The sequence below is a fragment of the Xiphias gladius genome, chromosome 18 (assembly GCF_016859285.1).
Source record: "Xiphias gladius isolate SHS-SW01 ecotype Sanya breed wild chromosome 18, ASM1685928v1, whole genome shotgun sequence".
NCBI classification, from domain to species: Eukaryota; Metazoa; Chordata; class Actinopteri; order Istiophoriformes; family Xiphiidae; genus Xiphias; species Xiphias gladius.
The window spans coordinates 21,653,055-21,675,556 of NC_053417.1; the positions used below are offsets into that span (position 1 = coordinate 21,653,055).

The 22,502-nt window shown below is 41.2% G+C and overlaps 1 protein-coding gene across 2 annotated transcripts in view; it reads right to left on the minus strand.

Annotated features, from left to right (window-relative positions):
- scube3 (signal peptide, CUB domain, EGF-like 3) overlaps nucleotides 1–15,587 on the minus strand; it is a 69,871-nt gene extending 54,284 nt beyond the window's left edge. For both annotated transcript variants that reach the window (XM_040152439.1, XM_040152438.1), the window contains exon 1: nucleotides 15,217–15,587. In XM_040152439.1, coding sequence (XP_040008373.1) covers nucleotides 15,217–15,316 — 100 coding nt within the window. In that variant the 5' untranslated portion in view covers nucleotides 15,317–15,587. The remainder of the gene's footprint in view (nucleotides 1–15,216) is intronic.
- Nucleotides 15,588–22,502: the final 6,915 nt, after the last annotated feature.

Here is a 22,502-nt window from a genome sequence, read left to right on the forward strand (position 1 = left end):
TTAGCCTGGACGTGACGTCACGACTTGGCTCTCCAGGGTTAAAATCTTTATACAGTATACCATGTTCTCCATCTTAGTTATCATGTTAGCATACTAACATTTGCTAATTAAAACAGATTTTAGCATGTCTGCAAAACAAGGTATTGGATAACTCAAATTTTTTTACCTGATCTGGAACTAGATAAAATGTTAAGAGATGACCAACGTTATTGAAATGCAACCTAAAAAATTTCACTAAGAAAATCCCAAAATGTCAGCTTCATTGTGGCACTAGAGGATTATTTTCTGGTCACCTGTACATAACTTCACTTGAGATATCTCAGTCTCCCCTAGTGGTGGTCATCCCTGCAGCCACACCCCTGGCAAGTGCCTGAGTCAGGGTTAAGCATAAAATGAGGAAACACTCCAGTCAGTGGAGATGAACTGACTGTCAAAATGACAGTCAATAATATTTAATATAATAATAAATAATATATTTCTGATACAAAAGTTGAGCATCAACACTGGCCTGTCCCAGCGTTTTCCAAACAGTATTATTCTTCCTTTAATGAATTGTCAGGCTTTATGTTTCTGTATAGTATTTTAGTTTTTGTGCAGCATTCAGTGAGGAATAAAGCACCAGGGACAGTTGTGGTTCATTCCTTCCAAAGTTTCCACAAAGCCATTAAATGATGCAGGAGCTCCCAGAGCCCTCTATTGATTTATATTATGTGAGAACAATATGAAATCACCTGAGGAGCAGCCTGGGTCCTTTCTCCTTACAGTCTGTCTCCAGGGATAAGAGGCCATGTTAGGAAGTGTTTTTTAATACAGGAAGTATTAATTACAACAAAATATCTGTCTTATTGTCAGGTTTTTTTGTACCAAGTCTCTGTGGTAATTAATATTCATTATGACAGAAACTCAAAGAATCCCTCTTTTCATCTTGTTATTAATGCTTCCACCTGGAGCATCAGTTCACTTTCTCTCTCCAGTCAAATCTCACACACAAGCTCACACACACACACATTTTTTGAACACGCCTTAAGTTGTAAACTGCAATCACGATTCAAAAATGAACAGCGTAACACATCAGCTATAAGTTGAAACTGTATAGCTGTGATAGTTTTTCAGACTGAAGAAACATACATACATTTTTATGATATATCTATATAGATATATCTATATATACAGAAAAACTGTCACTTACTTATCTATGTTTTCACCACAACCCTATTTTTTATTAAGTCAAATTTGCATCAAAAACAGTTTGATGCTGTTATTGCTTCAGGCAATTGTCGAGTACAAAAGCGCAGCACTAGATTTAGAGCTGTAAGCATCTGCCATGTTGTGATACATAATAACATCAGTAAACTTTTAAATGATGACAGAGAGCAGCTTGCAGCTTTATAACAAACAAGACAGCCTCTATGTTAGGTAGCACGACAATGCACAACAGCTGGAAAGACTGCACTACAACTGAATCTTAATGTATCAGCATCTGTCTTACAGTGAGAAACCTATTTACCAAGATCCGGAAATTAACTGGGACACAAAGAGATGAATAATGAACGCTAATGTCAAATGAACATATAAGACATCCACAGTCCCATTGCCTTTGGTGTGAGCTCCACAAAATGAACTAGAAATATAAACCATCCATGTCTGTCAGAGCATTGTTTAAAAATTCCACCTATAAATAAGGTTCTCTCTGAAGAATAGAGTGTCACAATTCAATAAGATCTGGCTGCCCCTCGTCCGTTACACTCCTCGTGTAGTCAACTGTCCATTATTAGTCTTCATCTTTGGTTTATTATTATTTTCAATTGCACCCTTTATTGTCATATACTACACACTGAGCAGAAAGGGAGGGAGGTTTGGTGTGTCAAGAGTATTTTGTGTGTGTGTGTGTGTGTGTTTATTTATGTTGGATCTATCTGTTGTATTCTCGTTTTGTTTTTCTTAAATGAAAATGTAGACTGCCTTCTCATGTGCTACATCTTGAAACCCTTCTTTAATAAAACATAGTCGACATTAAAAAAAAAACAACAAAAACACCCCTGAAAGTGGACACATGGACAACAAAAGCTAAACATGCTTGTCTTGTTGGAAACCCAACCTATCTTTGCCGTGGAAATAAACATGTCAGAATCAATACATCCTTCGGTTCAGTCCAGAGGACGCTCCTCTGAAAGCTTGAGAAAAAAAAAAAATGCAGCATTTTCAGTAATGCTTCCCTGGTAATTGACTCATGCCCAAGATGAAAAGATTGTGCTTTTCATTGAGAGTTTCTTTCATTCTTTTGTGCTGAGGAATCACAATTGTAGTGAACAAGTTAAGGCAGCAGAGGATGAAGCTGGCGCTTCGAGACAAGGATGAATAAACAAAGTCAAAACAACAAAACCAAAGAAGAAAGAGATGTTGGGCAATGCTCAGATGTTTAAACAATTTCCCCCAGGGAATGTGTCATGTTGAATATTGCTGCTGCTGTAGTTCTCCTCTGGTTCATGCACTTGAGCATATTAAAGCACCAAATATGCTTGAGCCTGTGTTTAAACCCACTGACATTCATGGATTAATGAATTTCATTGATTTTGTTGGATGAAATCAAGTCAATAATTAAACATGTTTTCTCTCCCCTGAAACCGATATACTTCATGCTCTATTGTATGCTCAATAAAACTTTAAATTTTGCCGTTAGTCAAACTTCTAAGTCCCTGCATGAACTGTTGCATGTTCTGGATTCAGCAAAGCAAACTTTTCATTTTTGGAGGGAGGAGGTAGGAGGGTTGCAGGCCTAGGTGGACATATAAATAGAATTTATTATAATTGTTTGAAATTTGCTGGATAAAACATCCTTATATCCTCAGAGGTGGGGATTAGGAAAGTTACTCTGAAAAGCCATTAGTCCATTTATTCCAGAGCAGTCCCCACATGTAAGTCAGGGCTGCTGGCCGTGGAGGTGAGACCTTGTCAGAGGTGCTTTCCTCCCTGATTTATGGGAAGGCCCTGGGATAAGTAGTGCATTTAGCTGGGCCAGCTCGAGGGGGTGTTAGCAGGAATAGGACTCAGAGGGGAGAGCGTGAGTGTGTGGGAGAATTGTAGGGCTGAAGGTGTGTAGTTCAAACATAGGGTAATGTTTGCTTTGAGTGCTGAGACCCTCGCTGTTTGCTTTGCCCCCACCCACACCCACACACACACACACACAAACAAACCCATCACCTTTCCTTCAGATACAGAAATAGACTGAGTGGAGCTGGGACACCCATAGGTGAAGCTTTACTTGCACTGCCTGCAGCAACTCCAAAATAATAGTCGAAAATATGGACTGAGTGATGAATTCAGTCAGAGAGAGCAATAAAATATTCAGCTTTGTTTTCCTGACAGAATGACGGCAACATTTGAACATTTGCGGTTATAAATTAGAGACAAAACATTCTTTCTTGACAAAGGCATTTTCAGAAGAGGTCCTTCATTTTCATGAGCCCCTTGCAGCAGAGGAGGAAGGGTTCTGGGTTCAATTCCATAAAAAGGTGTTCTTGGGAACACAGTGTTTGTCATACTATGTATAATTACAAAGGAACAAGTATTGTAATTATCCATCTTAGAACCACACTTACACTATACTTAGGGTTGCGGTTGAGCAGGATGGGGTTAAGGTCAGGATAATTATTTTAGGTACAGAGTAGTAGAGTCTTAATGGCTATACTGTATACATGCAAACTAACATCTCTTATCTATTTGTTGTTAATGATCCATATGATGTTCAACTGAAACAAGTTCCATTTTTTGTAAACTAAATTGCTCTGTATTCATTTGGGATTTTTGCAACCAGTAAACGACAGCACAAAAATGCATTATCCCCACACTTAAAAATCCCGTCCAGACATGTTTTATCTCTAAATTAAATACTGTACATTTAGTCTGTTTTTCCTCAAAAAAAGTTCAGTTGCCCTGTTAAAAATGCTTAAAAATAGCATCTACTCCATCTCCCTCATGGAAAAATCCAGAATCTATGAAAATGCAAGCATTGTTTACTTCAAAAGTTCAAATACGAGAGTCAATGCCTCCAACTTTACTGAAAAGTCAATTCTCAGTGTACGTGCACCGGAGGCTTCAAGTTTCCACCTCACACTTGTGTAAGGTGATTATTGAACCACGATCCATACTCGTGATGTCACAAAATCATACTTGTGTGTACATGTTGCAAACTCAGGTTTCAGGCGAGCACAGTGAAACTTTCCCCCTTCAATAGGTGAACGTGAAAACAGCCTCCTAGTGCCGAACTTTTCACATCTACATCATTCTGCACAGTGAAGCTCAAACATCCAAAAGAAGGAACTATAAGCAAAAAGGATTTTTGAGTGGAAAGGGAAATTAGCACATTTATACAAATAACGTACATACATACGACCATAATGTTGCTTCATGTGCTTGAATCAAAATCTAAACTGAAACAGATTTTCCTAAAACGCAGTATGGTATATATAAAACACTTCACATTAAAATTAGCATACATAACGCGTATATATCCAGTGGTGTTTATAGTGCACACTAATGTAACACGATGGAAGAGGAAGTGAGGACGCGGTTGCGAAGAGGACAGGACCTATGGCTGGTTGTCGCAACATTGTCACAGCACACTGTGAAGATGTCGTGGATTTTCAAGTGGTGCAGGGCATGAGACGAGCCAACCTCCCCGAAAAAGTGGTTTTGATGAAATGCAGACGTCAACATTAACTCAAAATTTAGCATCCAGCCCCCCCCCCCCCGCCCAGATCCCTCTCTGCTAATGAAGGGACACACTGTTGGCTGTCCAGCAAGGCCCTAAAAAGTCGTGAATAAAAATATCAACTGCTTCCATTCGGGATATTTACACTCATCCTTCACACACTCTAAATGTTTAGGAATCATGACCACTGACTGATCTTGTGCTTTCAAAAACTGTGATCACAACTTCAAAAACCCTGGGTCCCTCCCTGCTTATGTCCACCAACCATGAAGCCTCAGATTAATCTGAGGGCGACGGGAAAATGAACAGGAACATGCAAGCTGAGCTTCAGGAGAGCAATATTCTGTTAACATGCCGAAAGAGATTAAATCAAATCTATGCCTTGTTTATACCTACCCATGCTTTCCTTTTTATTACTCATTGTCTGTTTTATGCCTATCAGTTGTATGAAACAATGAAAGTTATGACTGAACTTTTTTGTACTCTATTACTTAAAAGATGCCCACTGCCAATTTTACACATGAAGTTCAGTTTACCTGTCGCAAGGATTACTACGTAGTCCCTGAAACTCAGTTGTAAAACGTACTGGAGGAAAAAATTACCCTGACGATGTCATAATGATGTAATCAGGGTTGTCTTGGCTTGGCCTGGAGAAATATTTAACAGAAAGCCTGCGTGACAAACTGGAGCTCTGGGGTCTGAAAGAAGTAGGCATTTAGGAGGCAGGGACGCTCAAATGAAAGATGCTACCAAACTGCATCATGGGAATTGTAGGATTTTGTGTGTTTGAAGTTTTATTCACCCTACGCTGCAAGAATTTTCCCCAATCTTTTTTAATCTGTTTCTTTTGAGTCCCCCGGCTTTGTAAAAGTGCAATGCTAAATCACTTGAATTTAAAAATCCCTCCTTTCCTCCGTATTTTCTAAACTAATCATTTGGTCTAAAAAATATTAGAGAACGGTGATAAACGCCTCTCACAATGTCCATGCCTAAGGTGACTTCATGAAATGTTACCTCAGGTATTATATGTCTTCATTAGTACAGCTCTGATTTAACCTGCAATAATTAAGTTTCTGTGTGTTCATTTTGTGCAAAATAAATTATCTAAGGCACAATAAAGATTTCCTTTTCTCATTCATTCAACACTTCATTTTTATCAAAACCAGTTCCAAATCCCTGTCTATTCAATCAAATTTTATGATTGGGTGCACACAAAGAGTCACAACTAGTTTCCCCTCTGAGGATTAATAAAGTTATCTAATCTAAATATTTATTATTTACCTTTTTTATTCCCAGTCAATCAAAAGTGGAAATTATTGAAACAAATAGTGACTCCGTAATATCTATTTTGTTCTGTAAAGCTTCCAAGATTTTGCACAGCTTCTTCAGTCCAAAATAATAATGTACTACTTCAATTTTTTATCTTACAAATGTCTGCTTCCGTAATCCGCAAACACTGATATATAATGGATGTGTATTTAGCTGCACTAGCTTCCGCCAACACATACAAGGTCTTTGTATCTACTTCTTCAATCTGTTAATGCTTTCTTGAGCCTTTTATAGTGTGTGCTTTCTAGCAACACAGACAGCGACAGTGATGAGCCCGGGGACTGCAGAGTAAAGAGCAAGTGGACTCACCTTGCGTCATTTATAAAAAATAAAAAAAAAATCTCTTGAGGTAGCTCAGGTGCAAGCTGTGTGAATAAATAATGGCCATTCTCTGTGCTTTTGATCATAGACCAAGCATCTGGTGCTTTGCCTTTCCTTTAACATGTGTGGCCTTAATAGACTATGACTCACAGACCTCCGGACCACCTCCAGAAGGAAAACACTTATTACAGTAATTAAGTGAATCATAGAGTAATACTAAGAGAGCACACTGGGAGGCTGACATGACACACTCTAAGTGTCTGAGGTCTACTACATACCACACTGAATAATTGAGCATAACTTGTAACCATTTCCTATTAGGACTCAAACTGACAAGAAATTCATCCGTACCTTTCAAGGGATTTTTCACCCTTCTTGGCATGTGCCCTTCACTGTTAATGACTTCTTGGCTTCATACGGCATATTTTATATGCGGGAAGGGTGACACTTAGTCTAGCTGTATACCTTATATTTATACAACCAGAGCTAACTGACATGACACTCTCCCCTCTGCACACAGCAATTACATTCATTGGTGGTTGCTTTAGCCAGATACAGTACCAACTATAAAGATGGCAACATAGCAATTACAGCACAAGTGTGATATTTTTAGATGTTTCCTGTCAAACCAAGGTATAAAGTGAATGGTTCTCTGTGTAAGCTGTGAAGCAGGCATTAACTACTAAAGCTCAAAAATGAGAAGTTCAGTGGGCTGGTACTGACTGGATATATGCTTCATTAAAATGCTGAGAGACAGCACAATCACTTCACGCAAACATGTCACTTAGACAGACTTATCAAGGGTTTAATGGCCTCTCAATCCTATTTTGTGCTGTATTTCAAAAAGGCTGTGTAAGGGGACACCACAGCAGAAAATATAAAATCTGAAAAGTTCACTTCCACATAAGGATGCAAAATTCCAAGGGTTGATATGGGGGAATTGATTTTCCACAGTAAACACAAAATTACCCAATTCCAAATTGACTGTGTCAGGTGACCTGTGCTCTGCCAAAAGATTTAGAAATATTTTCCAAGCAGACAATGTGAGATGGGATAACAAGAGTGAATCAACAGCCAACTGCTAGATGTAGGGCTGCAACTAATGATTATTTTCATTATTGAGTACTAGGAAATATCCAAGGATAGTGAAAAACAGCCATTCTACTCTGCCAAATGTCCTATTTTATCCAACCAACAGTGCAAAACCCCAACACTGCCGAGTAACATCATGTATGACAAAGAAAACATCAAATTCTCACATTTAAAAAGGTGGAAACAGCAAAAGCTTGTCTATTTCTCTTGAAGAATGGTGATATATAGTTGCTGTTTCAGCTATGCCATTATAATTATTGTGATTATGATGAAGACTGTTATCATCATTATTACTGAAAACTACAATAAATGTTATCCAGTCACAGTGGACATTACATTCTGTCAGTCTACCTGCTAGATATTTTCTCCAAAAATATGGTTGTGTATCATCGCCTGAATTATAGGCTAAAGTGTACCCTGCAATTAATAAGTGCAGCACCATATCATGTTTGGCAACTCTAAATTGGCTTATATAATTACAAAAATCTAACTATGTTGACATTTTTTATTCTGAAAAAAAGTTAAAAGGCTCAGGCAAGTTTTCTTAATCTCACTTTTTTCACCAACGGATGGATCCAATGTATTCAATGTAAACTTGTGAATGACACATAAACCATACAATAATACAGTATATCTAGTGCAATGATCATCACAGAAATTTACGCTAAAAGGACTGAATGCCTGTAGAGCTGCAGTGATTAGTTGATTAATTGATTAGTCGATCAACTAAAATTAATCGACAACTATTTTGATTATCAATTCGTCATTTTGACTCATTTTGTTTAAAAAAAAAAAAAAAATACCGAAATCCTCTGGTTCCAGCTACTCAAATTGGAATATATTTTTTTTATTTCTTAGTCTTCTGCCATAGTGAACTGAATATCTTTGGGTTTTGGACTGTTGGTCAGACAAAAACAACACGATTTAGGATCTGGGCTCTGGGAACCGATGGGCATTTTATCGAAAATAAGAAAACAGTCGTTAGAGTAATCAACAATGAAAATAATTGTTATTTGCAGCCCATAAATACCTGTATGAAGGATAGCTGTAACAATTCAAAACAGAAGAGCCATGATCAACCAGGACTTGTCATTAATTAATTAAGCACTTTATTCTATTACAGTCTGCAACAAATATATACGTATCTGGAGTTCACCAGAGGTGATTAAACACTCCAGAGGGTCATATGGTTTTTCCCATGTCTCTGTCCATTGAGGAAGTCTCAAATTCATCAGTGAAGTCATCCCTCTTTCTATCCAGGATGCACTGGCCAGAACCCACCATATAAATAACTTTCCTTTTTTTCATCTGGATTCCTTGATGTATTGGGTTGGATTTTTCCATTACTAAGCAGAATAAGAGCATTTCCTTTCACTTCAAGCAGTCTCTAAAGCTGGCGCTCACCATCAGGAATGTAAACACACACAGTCTGTAAACAAGGCTCTCTCAGACCCCCAACCCCCCTTCAACAAGGCTGACCATCACAGACCAGCCTAATGATGTCCCTCACTGCACCCCCCCCCCAAACCCTCAAAGAGAGACTCAGCCCATTATTCAGCCAAGAGGTCACAGGAGGGAGCGGGGAAGAGGGTGAAAGAGGAGAGACGATGGTGTAGAGTCAATCATGAGGCTAAGAAAGTACAGAGACTGAGATCACGATCCCACTGATACAGTATCTTCTCCTGAATGACACTATCCCCAATCAATGAGTAATGGAACAGGAAAACAAATGTGGGCTCTGTGGGAGGAGGATTAATGATCCAATAGCCACTGCAGCTGGCTGAGGGACAACCCTGAGGTTCCTCAGCAAGCAATCAGTACTTGTGAAGGGGGCTCTAGAGGTAAGTCTAAGACTGTGGGGTCAGAATGCCGTCGACACTGACTCCATCCTCCCCCGAAACCAACAGGGATGTTGTCAGCACAGCGCCGCATCTGCACAGAGAACAAAGGCCACTGACAGGGTGAGAGGGAAAGAGAAGGAAAAGATGGAAGCAGGAGAGAGAGTTTTCTAATTTTAACCACAATGCCACAGTTGAGAGAAGCATCACAGGCCTCATTTGAAACATATTGTTCAAATTAAAGCCTTGATAAATAAACAAGCTCCATGTAAGCTCTGCACTCCTTTCTCCTGAGTGTGAGGGTTTGAATGTTCTTTACCACCGGACTCTGTTGCAGCATACAAAGCAGCTGTCCTGGTGTTCTCAGGGAAGTTTGGGTCATTTAAAATACATTTTTTCCCCATCCTCTGTTGCACCTGAAATGTACAGCTTTGTCAGCCCCGTAACCATACTAAAAGAGCTGACAAATAGCGGTCACAAGAGGCTTGCTAGCTACTGATAAAGTGATTTTCTGCTCGAGGGAGGGAGAAAAGGTACCATGACAGAGGGATCTCACCAGCTGATAGGGTGCCCTGGGGAGCAACTGGGACTCTGCAGTGTCCACAGGTAAGGATGTTGGTGTAACCTAACATTCGTACTGCATTCAAAATTTGTAAAAAACGGAGTAACGGTTCGGATTAGGCATATGCATGCAGATGATGAAGGAAAAGCAGAAATGATGATCATTCTCTGACCACAAACACACACATGTATAGACACAGCATACTGAACAACCAACCATTTCCAGGGGACTTTAAAACAAAAGTTTGACATTTTGGGAAACACACTTATTCACTTTCTATCGTTGAGTTACATGAGATGAACGATACCATTCTCGAATCTGTCCGTTGAATATGAACTAACAGCCAGCATCTGGTTAGCTTAGCTTAGTGTTAAGACTGGAAACAACAAGCACTTCTAAAGCTCAGTAATTCACACATTATACCTTGTGTGTTCAATTCATACAAAAACTAAAATGTAAAAACAGGGGGTTAAGCGCAGGACTGTTTTCCTGGTCAGGAGTTGGGTCACAGCTCCTGGCCAAAAAAATAGTTCCACACATAAACATAACATAAAACCACAAATTATCGTGTTTAGATTTTTTTTTGCATGTTTTTTGTACAGGTTCAACAAACAAGATATGTGTTAATTACTGAGCTTTAGAGATTCTGGAAGGCGGATTTTTATTACCTTCCCCGTTTTCAGTTTTGATGCTAAACTAAGCTAACCAGATGCTAGGCTAAGCTAACCAGACGCTTATTGGCTTCATATTTACCATATTTACCCATTTACTCATATTTTTCCCCTTGAAATTTTATGGTTGGCAGGATGTTTAAGTATCAGCACTTTGTCCAATATGGGCACCTTTCTACCATGACGCAGTGGTGAAATCTTTAAAGGTGCTACCAGCACCTCTAAAACTCACCAAGTAAGTTGTTATAGCTTGTTTGTTTAATCCATTCAAAAACCAAAGTGTAAAAAGGACACTTGTCAGGTGTCAGGTGGTTATGTCGGACTATTTCTTTGCTTTGAGCTCTTGCCAGGAAACGAGTGGTTGGATTAAACAAACAAAATATAATGTTAAACAGTGGGCTTTGGAGGTACTGATAGGAAGATTTTGTAACCATTTGATAGAGCCAGCATAGCTGTTCCCGACATTTCCAGTCTTTGTGCTTAGCTAAACTAACCAGCTGCTGGTTGTAGCCTTGTGTTTAACAGATAGATATAAAAGTGGTATTATTTGCATCTAACTTTAAGAAACAGAAAGTGAATAAGTGTATTTCCCAACACGTTGAACTATTCCTTTACATTAATGCTGGAAACCTTTTAAGTGATGCTGATAAATGCTTAATTTCCTAAATGGAAATGTGGCGGTAAAACTTTATCCTGTACCTTGCAACAGAGTACACTGATAACTTCTCAACAAGAGGGACATTCTAGCAAATATGCAGCTCTTATTAAAAATTACCAGGGGAAATAGACAGTTTAAATGTTAATCATTTAGAAAGTAAACTTATTGAAATTCTTGTTTTTGAGACCTTGAGTGGGGAACTCAAATTTTTTAAGGGCCAGAAGCTTTGACACTCAGTTGCAGAGGGGAAAATGTCTTGGTTATACATTCCAGCGGCCAGGATGAAAGTGAGCAACTGTCCAGAACGTAGGCCCACTGAATCGCCTTGGGTCACAGCTTGTGCCAGACAGTTTCGACTTTACATGTGCCTGTAAACATGGTGCTCAATCCTGCTCAAGCCTGCCTGCCCTAAGACTGAACTGAAATGTTTGTATAATTCTGCAGCTTGGACACACTGAAGCGATAGAATTAGAAAAACTAGGCACAATATGCGGGAACCGTCCTGTTTTTAAAGGATTCTCCGTCTATGATGGAGCCTCATTTTGGGAAGTGAAAGAACTTCTGTCTGCTAAGTGCAATCATTAATATCCAGTTTAAAATCACTCATCGCAGTCATCTACATTCATTTGTCCTCACTACACACCCACAGATCAAAGTCGTTTTCGTGATTCATACCGCATTGCTCTTGGACAGAATTGTTATCAAGTGTTTTCACCACTCAAGTAATGCCAAGATAATAATCTCTCTGCTCTCTCGGCTGCTCTGTAACAACATGTACAGGGGTACTGGAGCACCACTTGTCAGGCAGATGCTTTCTGAGTGTGGCTGCTGAGTGGTAAAGTGAAGCTGGATTTATCCCCTCCACGCACTCGTCAGCGAGTGACCGTGGGCTACCCCGAGGCTCAACCTGCCTCAGACACTCTGATCCTAACAAGAACACAAATATGTCACGCTGCATGCCTGCTGCAGAGAGGAAAAGACAGACTGAGACAAGCTCGGCTCTCAACACAGAATAAGAGCCTATTTAGGGAAAAAAGGCATTTACAGGTTTGGAGCTCAGGTGCTGTAATCTGCCTTACATAGTGAGAAGTAGATAGGAAAAATTACATCACTTAGTGATCCAAATTGCAATGTCCTGATCCACAATGTCCTTAACTTCTCAAAGTCACAGAGCAACCCAATGAGGACAGAAGAAGTCTTTTTTCCCGTTTGACCTGAATACATCTTCCATTCGCCGGCTGTTAAAAATTACTTTGACAAAAACTTGTGCTCCAGTAACTTGGCAGACAAACAGGGATTTTTGCATCTGCTTGTTTTAAGGCACATCCAGTCTCTGAGGGGATAAGTGTAGCAGCTCGACAAAAGCCGCTGCGGGGGCTTCTCAGGACTCAGGGGCAATGCACAAACCACACGGCCTGAGGAATGAGAGTGAAGGTGATGAAAGTGGTGTCAAAACGTTAAAGCGAGATGACTGGCCGTTTTCATAGAAAATAGTGCCACAGTCTCTGTCTTTTTTTTTTCATCTCTCCCTCGTTCTGTTAAAGAGCAAACACTCATAAGTTCAAGGCCAAAGGGATAGGAAGAAATAAAAGCCCCATCTAAATGGCTCTTTTATGTGGCTTAACATACAGTTTCAAAGAACTCCCCAAATTACCACAGACACAGCCCATAAACACTCTCATTGTCCAAATTTTGTACACCCATACGAGGACACTAGCATGCTTACACTGACCTGCAGCGTACCCAGCCCTCTCTCAAGTAACAAAAGCGGGCTGGACAGGACTGGAGAAAGCGGTGAAGGGGGCAGAGGGGAGCTGCACATATTTTATGTTGCAAAAATATAAATAGCACATTGGCTGACAGGGAGCTTTCTGACACAGTGGGTGTAATGCAGTTGCTGCTTATGGCTGACAGAGAAAAAGCACAGCTACTTCATTAAGTGGAAAGGAAAGGAAGCAAAGACAAAGCAAACAAAGCAGGAGTTGGGTGAAAAAGGAAAGGGGTGAGTGGGTGTTGGGAGTAGGTGGGGGTTTCTTCTTCCCTTCCATCTCGCTCATAGTGGAGACTCAGGCAGCATCTCTAGGTAAGCCTCCCCGTCACTTGGGCCTCATATTGCCAAGGCTGCTCGGTTCCCACAGTGTGCCCGGGGCCTGGATCTGGCCTTCCTCCCCGCTCCGGCAGTCCTGCGTCTTTAGACCCCCAGGCCCCGGAGCAGAGGTTACACCAACACAGCCAGCCACAGCAGCATGTCAGCCCCACACCAACCGTTGCCTTGGTGCCGCTGCATTAGCGAAGAGCTCCTGACTCTGTTCGAGGGAAAAGTGATTTGCCATGACGTCTATGGTTCCCCTGTTTCCTTTCCTTCTCTTTCACTTGCTTGTTGCTGCTCGCTCACCAAGAAACCTCCTCTCTCTCTGTCTGTCTCGCCTGCACCCTTAATCTCTCCTGTTTCCCTCGTCTCATTTTTCCCTTCTTTGTCATTCTCTCCACCACATCCTCAAATCTTCCCTCCCTCATTCCGCTGCTCTTTCACTTTTTTTTTTTTCTTAGAGTAATGACTGATGCCTGAAGTGCCATGATTAGACTGACATTGATGAAAGACAAAGACTCTTCTTGGCAACATCTGCGTTGAATAAATATTGAGCTGACAAAATTGTGCATTTTTTTCTAGTCATTGTTCATCTCTATTCTCTGCATTTTTCAAAATTGTTCCCAGCTTGCAGACTTGTCAGTGCCAGAGTTGCTACCAACATCAAACACTATATTTATTTTCAGTTAGGCACAAAATATGCTCACAAATAACTTCAGAGCCAAACAAAGATAATATGTCACTGCAGAGCTGCTTGTCTTGCACTGATAAACAGGAACCGGAGGAGAAGCCTATCAAGTGGTCGTCCATGGCGTTTCCCTCTGTGACCAACAAACAGGTGCATGCCACTACAGAGCGACTCTCATACAGAAGCATTCCACACTACAAGGAAGTGTGTAATCGATGTTGTGGAAAATTAAGTGAGAAAAAAGTAGTTCTAATTGCAAAATGTAAATATTGAGTTTTCCCACAAGTGGGGGCAGACCACCCAGGATGCAAAATAGTCACCCACCCCCTTTCTCTTTTTGCCTTGTCGACCGCCCGAGAGATGTCTTTTTGTGTGTGCAAAACATCACCAACCACAATCAACACTCACACAGAAAACCATGATGTGTCTTTGCATGCAAATACTTCTGGCAGCCCCGGCTTGGCATTTGCATTGTGGGAAAATTAAGTGACGAAAACCTGGAAGAGAAGGCTGAGTGGATCAGAAGCCGAGTGTATAGCAACGTGTCTGCCTTGTTCCTGTACGGTCCCGGAGTTTTGATTCAGGCTGCCCTTGTCTGGTCTGAATAATTTCTCACAGGAGAGCAAGAGGGCAGCCAGCTGGGCAGGACGGTACTGTAGCTGCAGTGTCTGACAGACAGAAGCTCCTCCATGTGTGTGTTACAGGCCGGTGTCAAATACTTGTCTGGACTGTGACAAATACCTCCTGGTAGTCTCACTACAATTACCTGCAGGATTAGCTATGAAACATAACTGTTCACACTGCTAGTGCTGTTTGAAGATCAAAGACAACTGTTTTTTTTTTTTTTTCTGGCAACAACAAAATCTCTGTGAAACTTAATATGAGCCTCATTATGTTTCATTTCTCTTCTGTCTTGGCAAGTCTGCATAAATATAAGGAGGTGAAGTAACAAAAAAAAGCAATTAAGTAACTGCAAAATTGGGCACTGATTCAAGAAAAGGCTCAAAAATGGACCAAAGTCACTCTAAACTTCCCTGTTTCCCTCCACATTAGAGAATATTCTGCCTATAACTTGTTTTAATACACACAAATTCAAGTTCCATTTATTAAGACAATTGATCTCTCTCTTTTTTTTTAAGTGTCATCTTTCCAAACGCATCCAATCAATCCATTTAGACACCCGGCAAGCAAGCACAAGTCAGTACTTTCCCAGGCACGACGTGTAAAATAAAAGTTATTTTGAGGTGAAAAACTTACCTTGCGTGGTTTTACTTCCTGAAGCTGACTGTTGGACAAAGGCGACCAAGCAGAAACCTACAAATCCAAGGCTTGCGCGTATCAAAGCGTGCATATACATGTTAACTTTCACTGTAGTTGAACACGAGCCCCTTCTAAGACCTACGATGCGCAAGAGCACATACAAGGGTGTGTGTGTGGTATAAAGGTCTCTTGTTATTCCCTCCGAGCACCCGCTGACAGGATACTGTGCGATCCCTTTTCCTCTTTGCGCCTGCTTATTTGAGTTTCAAGTGATCGGGGCTGAGGATAGCCCGACAACGCAGAGCGGAGGAAGGCTTTTTTGTTATCATGTTTCGAGCCAGACCAATGTCAATTTAAGAAAGGGAGAGGGGGGGAGGGGGGAGGGGGGGAGAGATGGAGTGGAGCGGCGGGGTCTGAAGGGGGAGGAGAGAAGAAGAAGAAGAAGCGTCCGCGCCGCGCTCCGGACTCCTCCACTGCTCCTTCTCTTCTCTGACTGGCTCTCGCGGTTTTCCTCTTTTTTTTTTTTTTTTTGTTCTGCGGGAATTTACACACAGGTGCGGGCTGGACTAAAAGGTGGACCGCGGTCGGCACGTGCACGGTGGCTCCGGCGGCTGCGGTCACCTGGCCGGTGCCACCTGCGCCAACAAGGGGCGGCCCCCGTCACGTCGGCGTGGTAAAAGCAATGGCAGAAGGGGGGGACGAGAGGGCGGATGGATTTCTAAATGACTCAGATGGAAAAAGTAATAGCCTCGAAATTGCATTTAGTTCTTGCCCCGGCAGACTGTTAGAGCTCATCCAGTCCAACTAACAAACCAATAAACGCCTACTCTCCTGGGGTCAAGGGTGCAGCACTGATTTGATGGTGTCCACTAAAACTCACAGATGGGATATTAATGTTGCCAATAAAGGAGTTTAACAATAAATGTTGACATTTAAAAAAAAAAAGTCAAATCAAGACACAAACATAACAGAATTTTTTCTACCTTTTTTCCCCTATACAAACTATTTAATGGGGGGGGGTATCAAGATTAAAATAACCTTCATCCTATCTGCCCAGTACCAGTTCACTGAGTGAAGTTAAAAGTTCAACTGACAGAGTTCAGCACTATATTGCAGAACGTATTTGAGAATGGAAAATGAAAACCCTCAGTTTCTATCTCATACCTCTACTGATTTTCCCCCAATATCGTCCTTATTCCAAGGTCAATTGAGGGCCCTAAGCAATTGCATCTTCCTGTTATAACTGGATCTGGCCGTGCATGAAGAACTGAGATCCAAGTCAACCTGTAACTTGTATGAAAATTGTGCATACATGGGAAATTTTTTTTTTTTTTTTTTTTAATAAAAAGCCCCGCTAATGTTAAGTTATTTTGTTGAATGAATAAATTACACCAGCTGTTCAAGATACAGTTCAAAATGAAACAGTTCCTCAGGTATGATAACTAACAATGGGTAATTGTTTACGAGAACACTGATGAAAGCTTTACATAATAATCATCTGGCACAGGAACCAAATAAGAAAAAAGTCTGAATGCAAATTATATTTTGTGTCATCTGGTTCCAAAATCATGAACAGCAACACATTATCCGCCCAACAGTACTGAGTATTGAGTTTTTCTCTGCAGGAGATTCAGCTCAACTGCCACATTTCCCTAATTGATTTTTGCTCCTGGCGTTGAATAACTAAAGCCCTGCCTGGTGTCACAATTCAATCATAATGTGATTCACATACTTTTGAAGCGTGTTTTTAAAAAAAACAAAAAAAACCCCTTTTCATCTCAATGTAATATAAAGGTGAAACCGTAGCAGCATGCTAAAGGTTTTGGAGTTGAATAGTGTTAAAGAAGCTTCTCAATCCCCTCCATCAGCCACTCCTGCAAATCACTGATCATGAGGCCCGGTATGCACACCATTACCCCCAAGACCTGAAGAGGAATGAGGCTTGAGGAGTTACATGAATCAAAACAGACCTCTCTCACACTTCCAGGAGCAAAACCCACTGAGCTACTGTGCCACATTTCACCGTTACTGACATTTGTTTTTCAGGACGCGTCCTGCAGAGGAATAGCTAGCATCTGTAGTCCCCCACCTGCTACCTCCTCCTGCATTATCACCTAAATTAATCAGCTGTGTTGATGCATTTATGTTTCCATTTCAATGTACTGGCAGATTCTACACTATAATTATCAAGCCTGCTCCAATGTGTAATTTTTTCTCAATCAAATATAATTAGGGCCTCACAATGAAACTGATTGGAGATAACAACTCTACGTCCTTCAGACAATGCAGAGAATCTGAACCACACACAATCTGAATTGGCTGATGCCAGAGGGGGAGGAGTGAGGATTATTTTTCATTACCTTGCATCTTATCAGAATATGGCCATTACCTGTACTATAAAGATGATGTTTCAAGATGTAACTGCCTTAGATTCAAAGACAGATATTTCACAAACAGTTTAACTTATTGTGATTTCCCATGCTACCACATGTTTTGCCAGAGACTAGGGGCCTCAATGAATAAGACATTCAGTACAACAGAACAACCTTCCAAGAATCCCCCTCTGCATCCAAAGAAGAAGAAAAAAACATGTAAATCCACAGCACAAAGTCAAGCAGTTCAGTGTAATTAAAACAACATCCGTCAGGGATATGGAAATATCCCATGTCCCTGTGTCCAAATCTCTGGGTAATTGTGTGCACTTGTATAACCAAATGAGCTCAGAGTCACGTGGGGAGTTGGAGAAAGTCAGAACATGGTTGCCACAGAGCCTGAGTACTAGTCACACTGGAGAATCAGTAGGCTTTTTCGTGGCAACAATTCGTTAGAGACTGAGGGCTGAGCACGGGCAACACACTGTGCACCTAACCAAGCTATTTTTTCACCCACAGACACACAAGGGAATCCCCAGCTATGTTTAATTTATGATGCTCGTCATGAAAAGGACTTCGGCTACACACTGGGTAAAGAGGAGTGGGAGGGCGTCGAAGGTGTCGAGAGAGCAGCGAGGATCTTTCATAGATAATAAGTGAAATGAAACTGTACTATACCCCTTTTCACAGAGATGGAGACAGTTTTCCTGCAACACGTTCATGAGGTTTGCTGCAGAGTGACTGACTAGAATCTGCTTTGCATGGAGTGAATTTCACTGTTTTACTGGATACGAAGGCAATAAAAGTTTGTAAGTTATTCTTTTAAAGAGTTGAAGCACGGCACTATCTGGATCTTTATGAAAAAAGTATGATTGTCAGAGGCTTACCACATTTAACAACTGCCACAACTGTTCTATCTCCACCAACAGCTGTTTAGAAACTCTCTATTTTCCACTTCTAAGAAATCAGAAGGCAAAATATATTTTTAGACAGTTGTTTCAGACAGTGTCATCACAACCTACTTTGAATTCTTACTCCAAAAAATCGAAGTCAGACAATGCCCCTACAGCTGTTGCTGTAAGATAGATGCAAGATGGATGCATGTTGGGAGGCGTCTTGTGAGAGCCACCACTGTACTACCCTGCATGCTAATGAACTGAGGAGTTGGAAGCCCTGCAGAGAGCTTAATGTTCTCTTCCAGATGGTCATACACAGGGACACATCACCTCAGCTCCTCATTTACTTTTCCTTCAGTTTGACATTTATAATCCCCAATTGTCTGAAAGATTTATGTGTGAAAATGCCAAGACTCACGGCTCAGAACCTTTTCCTCTTTCTTCCCTTCCTTCTCCTCTCTGCAGGGGCTTCGTATGCGAGGTTACCGACACCACCGCAGGCCCAGCGGGATCTCTTGGTACTCACCATGCCAGCACCACAGGGGAGCAGAGTGGCTTGCTGAGTTCCACACTTTAGTACAGGCATCCCAGCGAACACTGTGGGCTCCCCCCAGGAATGCCTCCTGACCACAGCCTCAGTCACTGACACTAACGGGGAGCAAGAGAGGGAGAGGGAGCGTGAAAAAGGAAATACAGTTATCAAGTCGGACCAAACGGAGGTGTCACACACAGCCAACTTAAAGACTTATTCTTGCCTGTCAAAGGTTACTTCTGGAGCTTCGTGGATGAAAACAACGCCAGTGGCACAAGTGCATTTAGGCTGTGCTGCATTTGTGACACCGCACCACTGGAAATGTCATGTGAGTTGAAACCCTCTAACGAGTGTTATGACCACAGTGCCTTCAGGCTCTGGGTCATGAGGGATTGTTTTCCTTCCTCCCAGTCATATTACCTGCATCTTTATGCTGCAGCAGCAGGGAGGTAGACAAGATACGGACAGGTTTTTTAGCTGCGTGAGTGAACGTGCGGGTGCTGGAGAGGATACAGGCCCATGCGCGTAGTGTATGTGGTGTGTGTGCGTGTGTGTGTGCACCTTTAATCAAGTGGACCCATCACGATCAAATGAGACAGAGAGGGAGACATTGTCCTGTTAAGATCCTAACTTTAATCCTTACTGATGAGCCCGTATCATTCAAAGTATCAATCATCATCATACAACAAAATTGTATAACAGTATTGCACACACGCGTGCCAGCACACACACCCACACAGAGGGGAGAGATAATACCCGTATATTTTAAGTAAACTCTTTTGATGACACAGAACTGGGCATGCTTAAACCCCAGCACACCCAGAAGTGGCTCTGTGCCACTTGGTCTCCTCTAATCCTCTATGATCAACTCATATCTGGAGAAAGGGACGAGGCTCTTGGTGGCCTTTTTCAGACAGACAGTATGTAGGTGGGTGAGAACAGAACAGGACCAGGACGTGCAGAACAGGACCAGGACGACGGGTAAGTCCCATGAGCTCACCGTCTAGCCTGATGGCGCAGCAGCTACGTCTTACCCTCTCCAACCACTAAAAAACCAGGGAGTGTCTCCAAGGAGCTCTGTAGAGGTTCAGTTCACATGTGTGTTATAAAATACCAAATATTACAAAACCTAAAATATTTAGGAGTGAAACACCAAACTTCCGATCCCATACAAACCATATCAGGCTCTCTATGCTCAGTGGAAATGATGATTATGTTAAAGGGTCATTGTGACACTTTGATGAGTAAAACCTTCAGGCGAATGGCCCACATTCAGTTCTTACATTCTTTGCTAATTCTCTGACCTGAATCATTTCCTCTGGAAGGAACAAGACAAAGCAATTTTGTTTGGGAAGATAAAAACTGCAGCTCAGAAACAAGCTGAGCTCTCAGAGTCACACTGGTTCAGGCCTAGTCTGACCTCATAAGCAGTAAAATAAAATAAAAAAAATAAAAAAAATAAAAAAATGTAAATAATTACTTTTCCTTTCCTCAGATGAAACAAATAAAGGTCTGTAAAGAAAATTAATAAATCTGAAAGCAACAGATCCTGTTTCCTATACAAAAGCCATCTTTATGAGACATTTCCTGGATCAACAGCTGAACCAAATTCATTTTAATTGCCGAACCAAATTTCATTATTGCAGAGGCAAAATTCCAAAATCTTTCCACACTTTGATTGACCGAGCTTCAAAGGGACTTGGAAATGTCAGGCAAATAAAATGGAAAGTGAGTTAAAGTCATTGATTTGGGGTCTTTGTTAAGCATTTCTGGCAGGACTCGTTGCTGCAAAGTTATTCCCCTCTGGCTGAATTTAAAGGCACACTGATTAGATACCCTCTCCCAGCTTTTGTGTGGATGATAATAAAATCATTACATTGCTGGTTATAATGAATTAGTGGATGAAAAAACCTTACCAAATCGACAGAAAACGCGGTCCAATTCTCATTTACGTCCTTTAAAAACAGATTATCTGCTGTTATGACCTCATATGAGTCATAAATGTCTGTGATAAAGGATAAAAGAGTTTCATAGTGAATCATCTTTATAAGACTAGATTTCATCAAGAAAATAAAACGAGTATGCAAACACAAGACATCTGTTATATACAACACTGGAACTTTATCATGCAGAAAAATGTATCATGTACCACTTTCCACTATTTTGGGATTCATGTGAGTTGTTATATGCAGTAGAAGTAGAAATGTTTGAATTCACCACTTTTCTCTGTGTAAAGAGTTGAGTCTGGGTGCAGTATTTATCGGCACGTGATGTGAAAAATATGCGTCTGTATGCACGACACTAAATCCTGGCCATCATACGAGCCCTCAGCCACAGCGGGGAGGTCTGGTCCGAGCACTAGTGCTAGTCCTGGTACACAAAGACCAATCTGGACTGCCCTCTAGTGGTACAGCTGTTTGTGTGGAGCACAGGCTTTCAGCGTCTTGACACCGTGGGCTAACCCTTTGGACGGAACTGAGACGACTGACAACCCCCCCCTCACCACCCCCACCCAACCAACGCCAACCACCACCCCCACCCAACCAACGCCAACCACCACCTCCACCATACATGTATGTTAACCAAACGGTGTCACATGGCACAAGCCTTAGTAATGTCAAAAAATACATTGACTGTGAAAACATTTAAAGTTTAATTTAGTATTAATGGATTTCTTAGCACTGATGATAATTCTTTTTTTTTTTTTTTTTTACTTCAATTTGGAGAACAAAAACGCTCTAAGGTTTGGAACTACAGTTCCCATAATTTGGGGGGAGGTGTAAACAGGAAGTTAGCCAGTTAGCGCTGTACTACAAGTTGAGCCCTGTTTTTTTTTCTTAAGCCTGTATTTGTTCGAATTCTGGCCAATTGGCACCATTATAGGTATGCCGAATTAGCTATTAGCAGATCATGTTTGCATTGTAACAATGGATGTACAAAAAAGTATCACTGGATTACTCTAATACCCAAGAAAACTTAAAACCGTGATGATTCTCAGGCAAGTTCGGGAGTTCTTCTGTTTTTCTATGAATTCTAAGCAGACTCATGGAAGTGTTCTGGACACCGGAGTCAAAGATATCCTTGGGAAGTGTAAATCCCTCTGAATCTTAAAATATGTGCATCATGTCTGTGTGTGCAGATCTAACTGAGTTATGACTCCGAGAAGGAGGGAGAAAATCTTGCAGCAAACGGAGGCAGTCGGGTGCAAAGGGCTTTAAAGTACTTTAATGGTCTCCATGAGCTGTGTGTCACAGCCACTGCTGCTCCAGCTGCTGACCATGTTGACCAAATTACAATATCTAACTTCTCCTTGTCCTATCCCTTTCACCTTATCCTAGTATCTTTGCCTCCCTCCTTCAACTCTCCTGCCTCCATGGGGAGGCACACTTCGAACGTCTCTGCCCTAGAGTGATGAACAGTTTCACAAAGTATGTTTGGAAAACTCAAATTTTATGTTTGGGCCATCTCCAGTTTTTTGAAAGC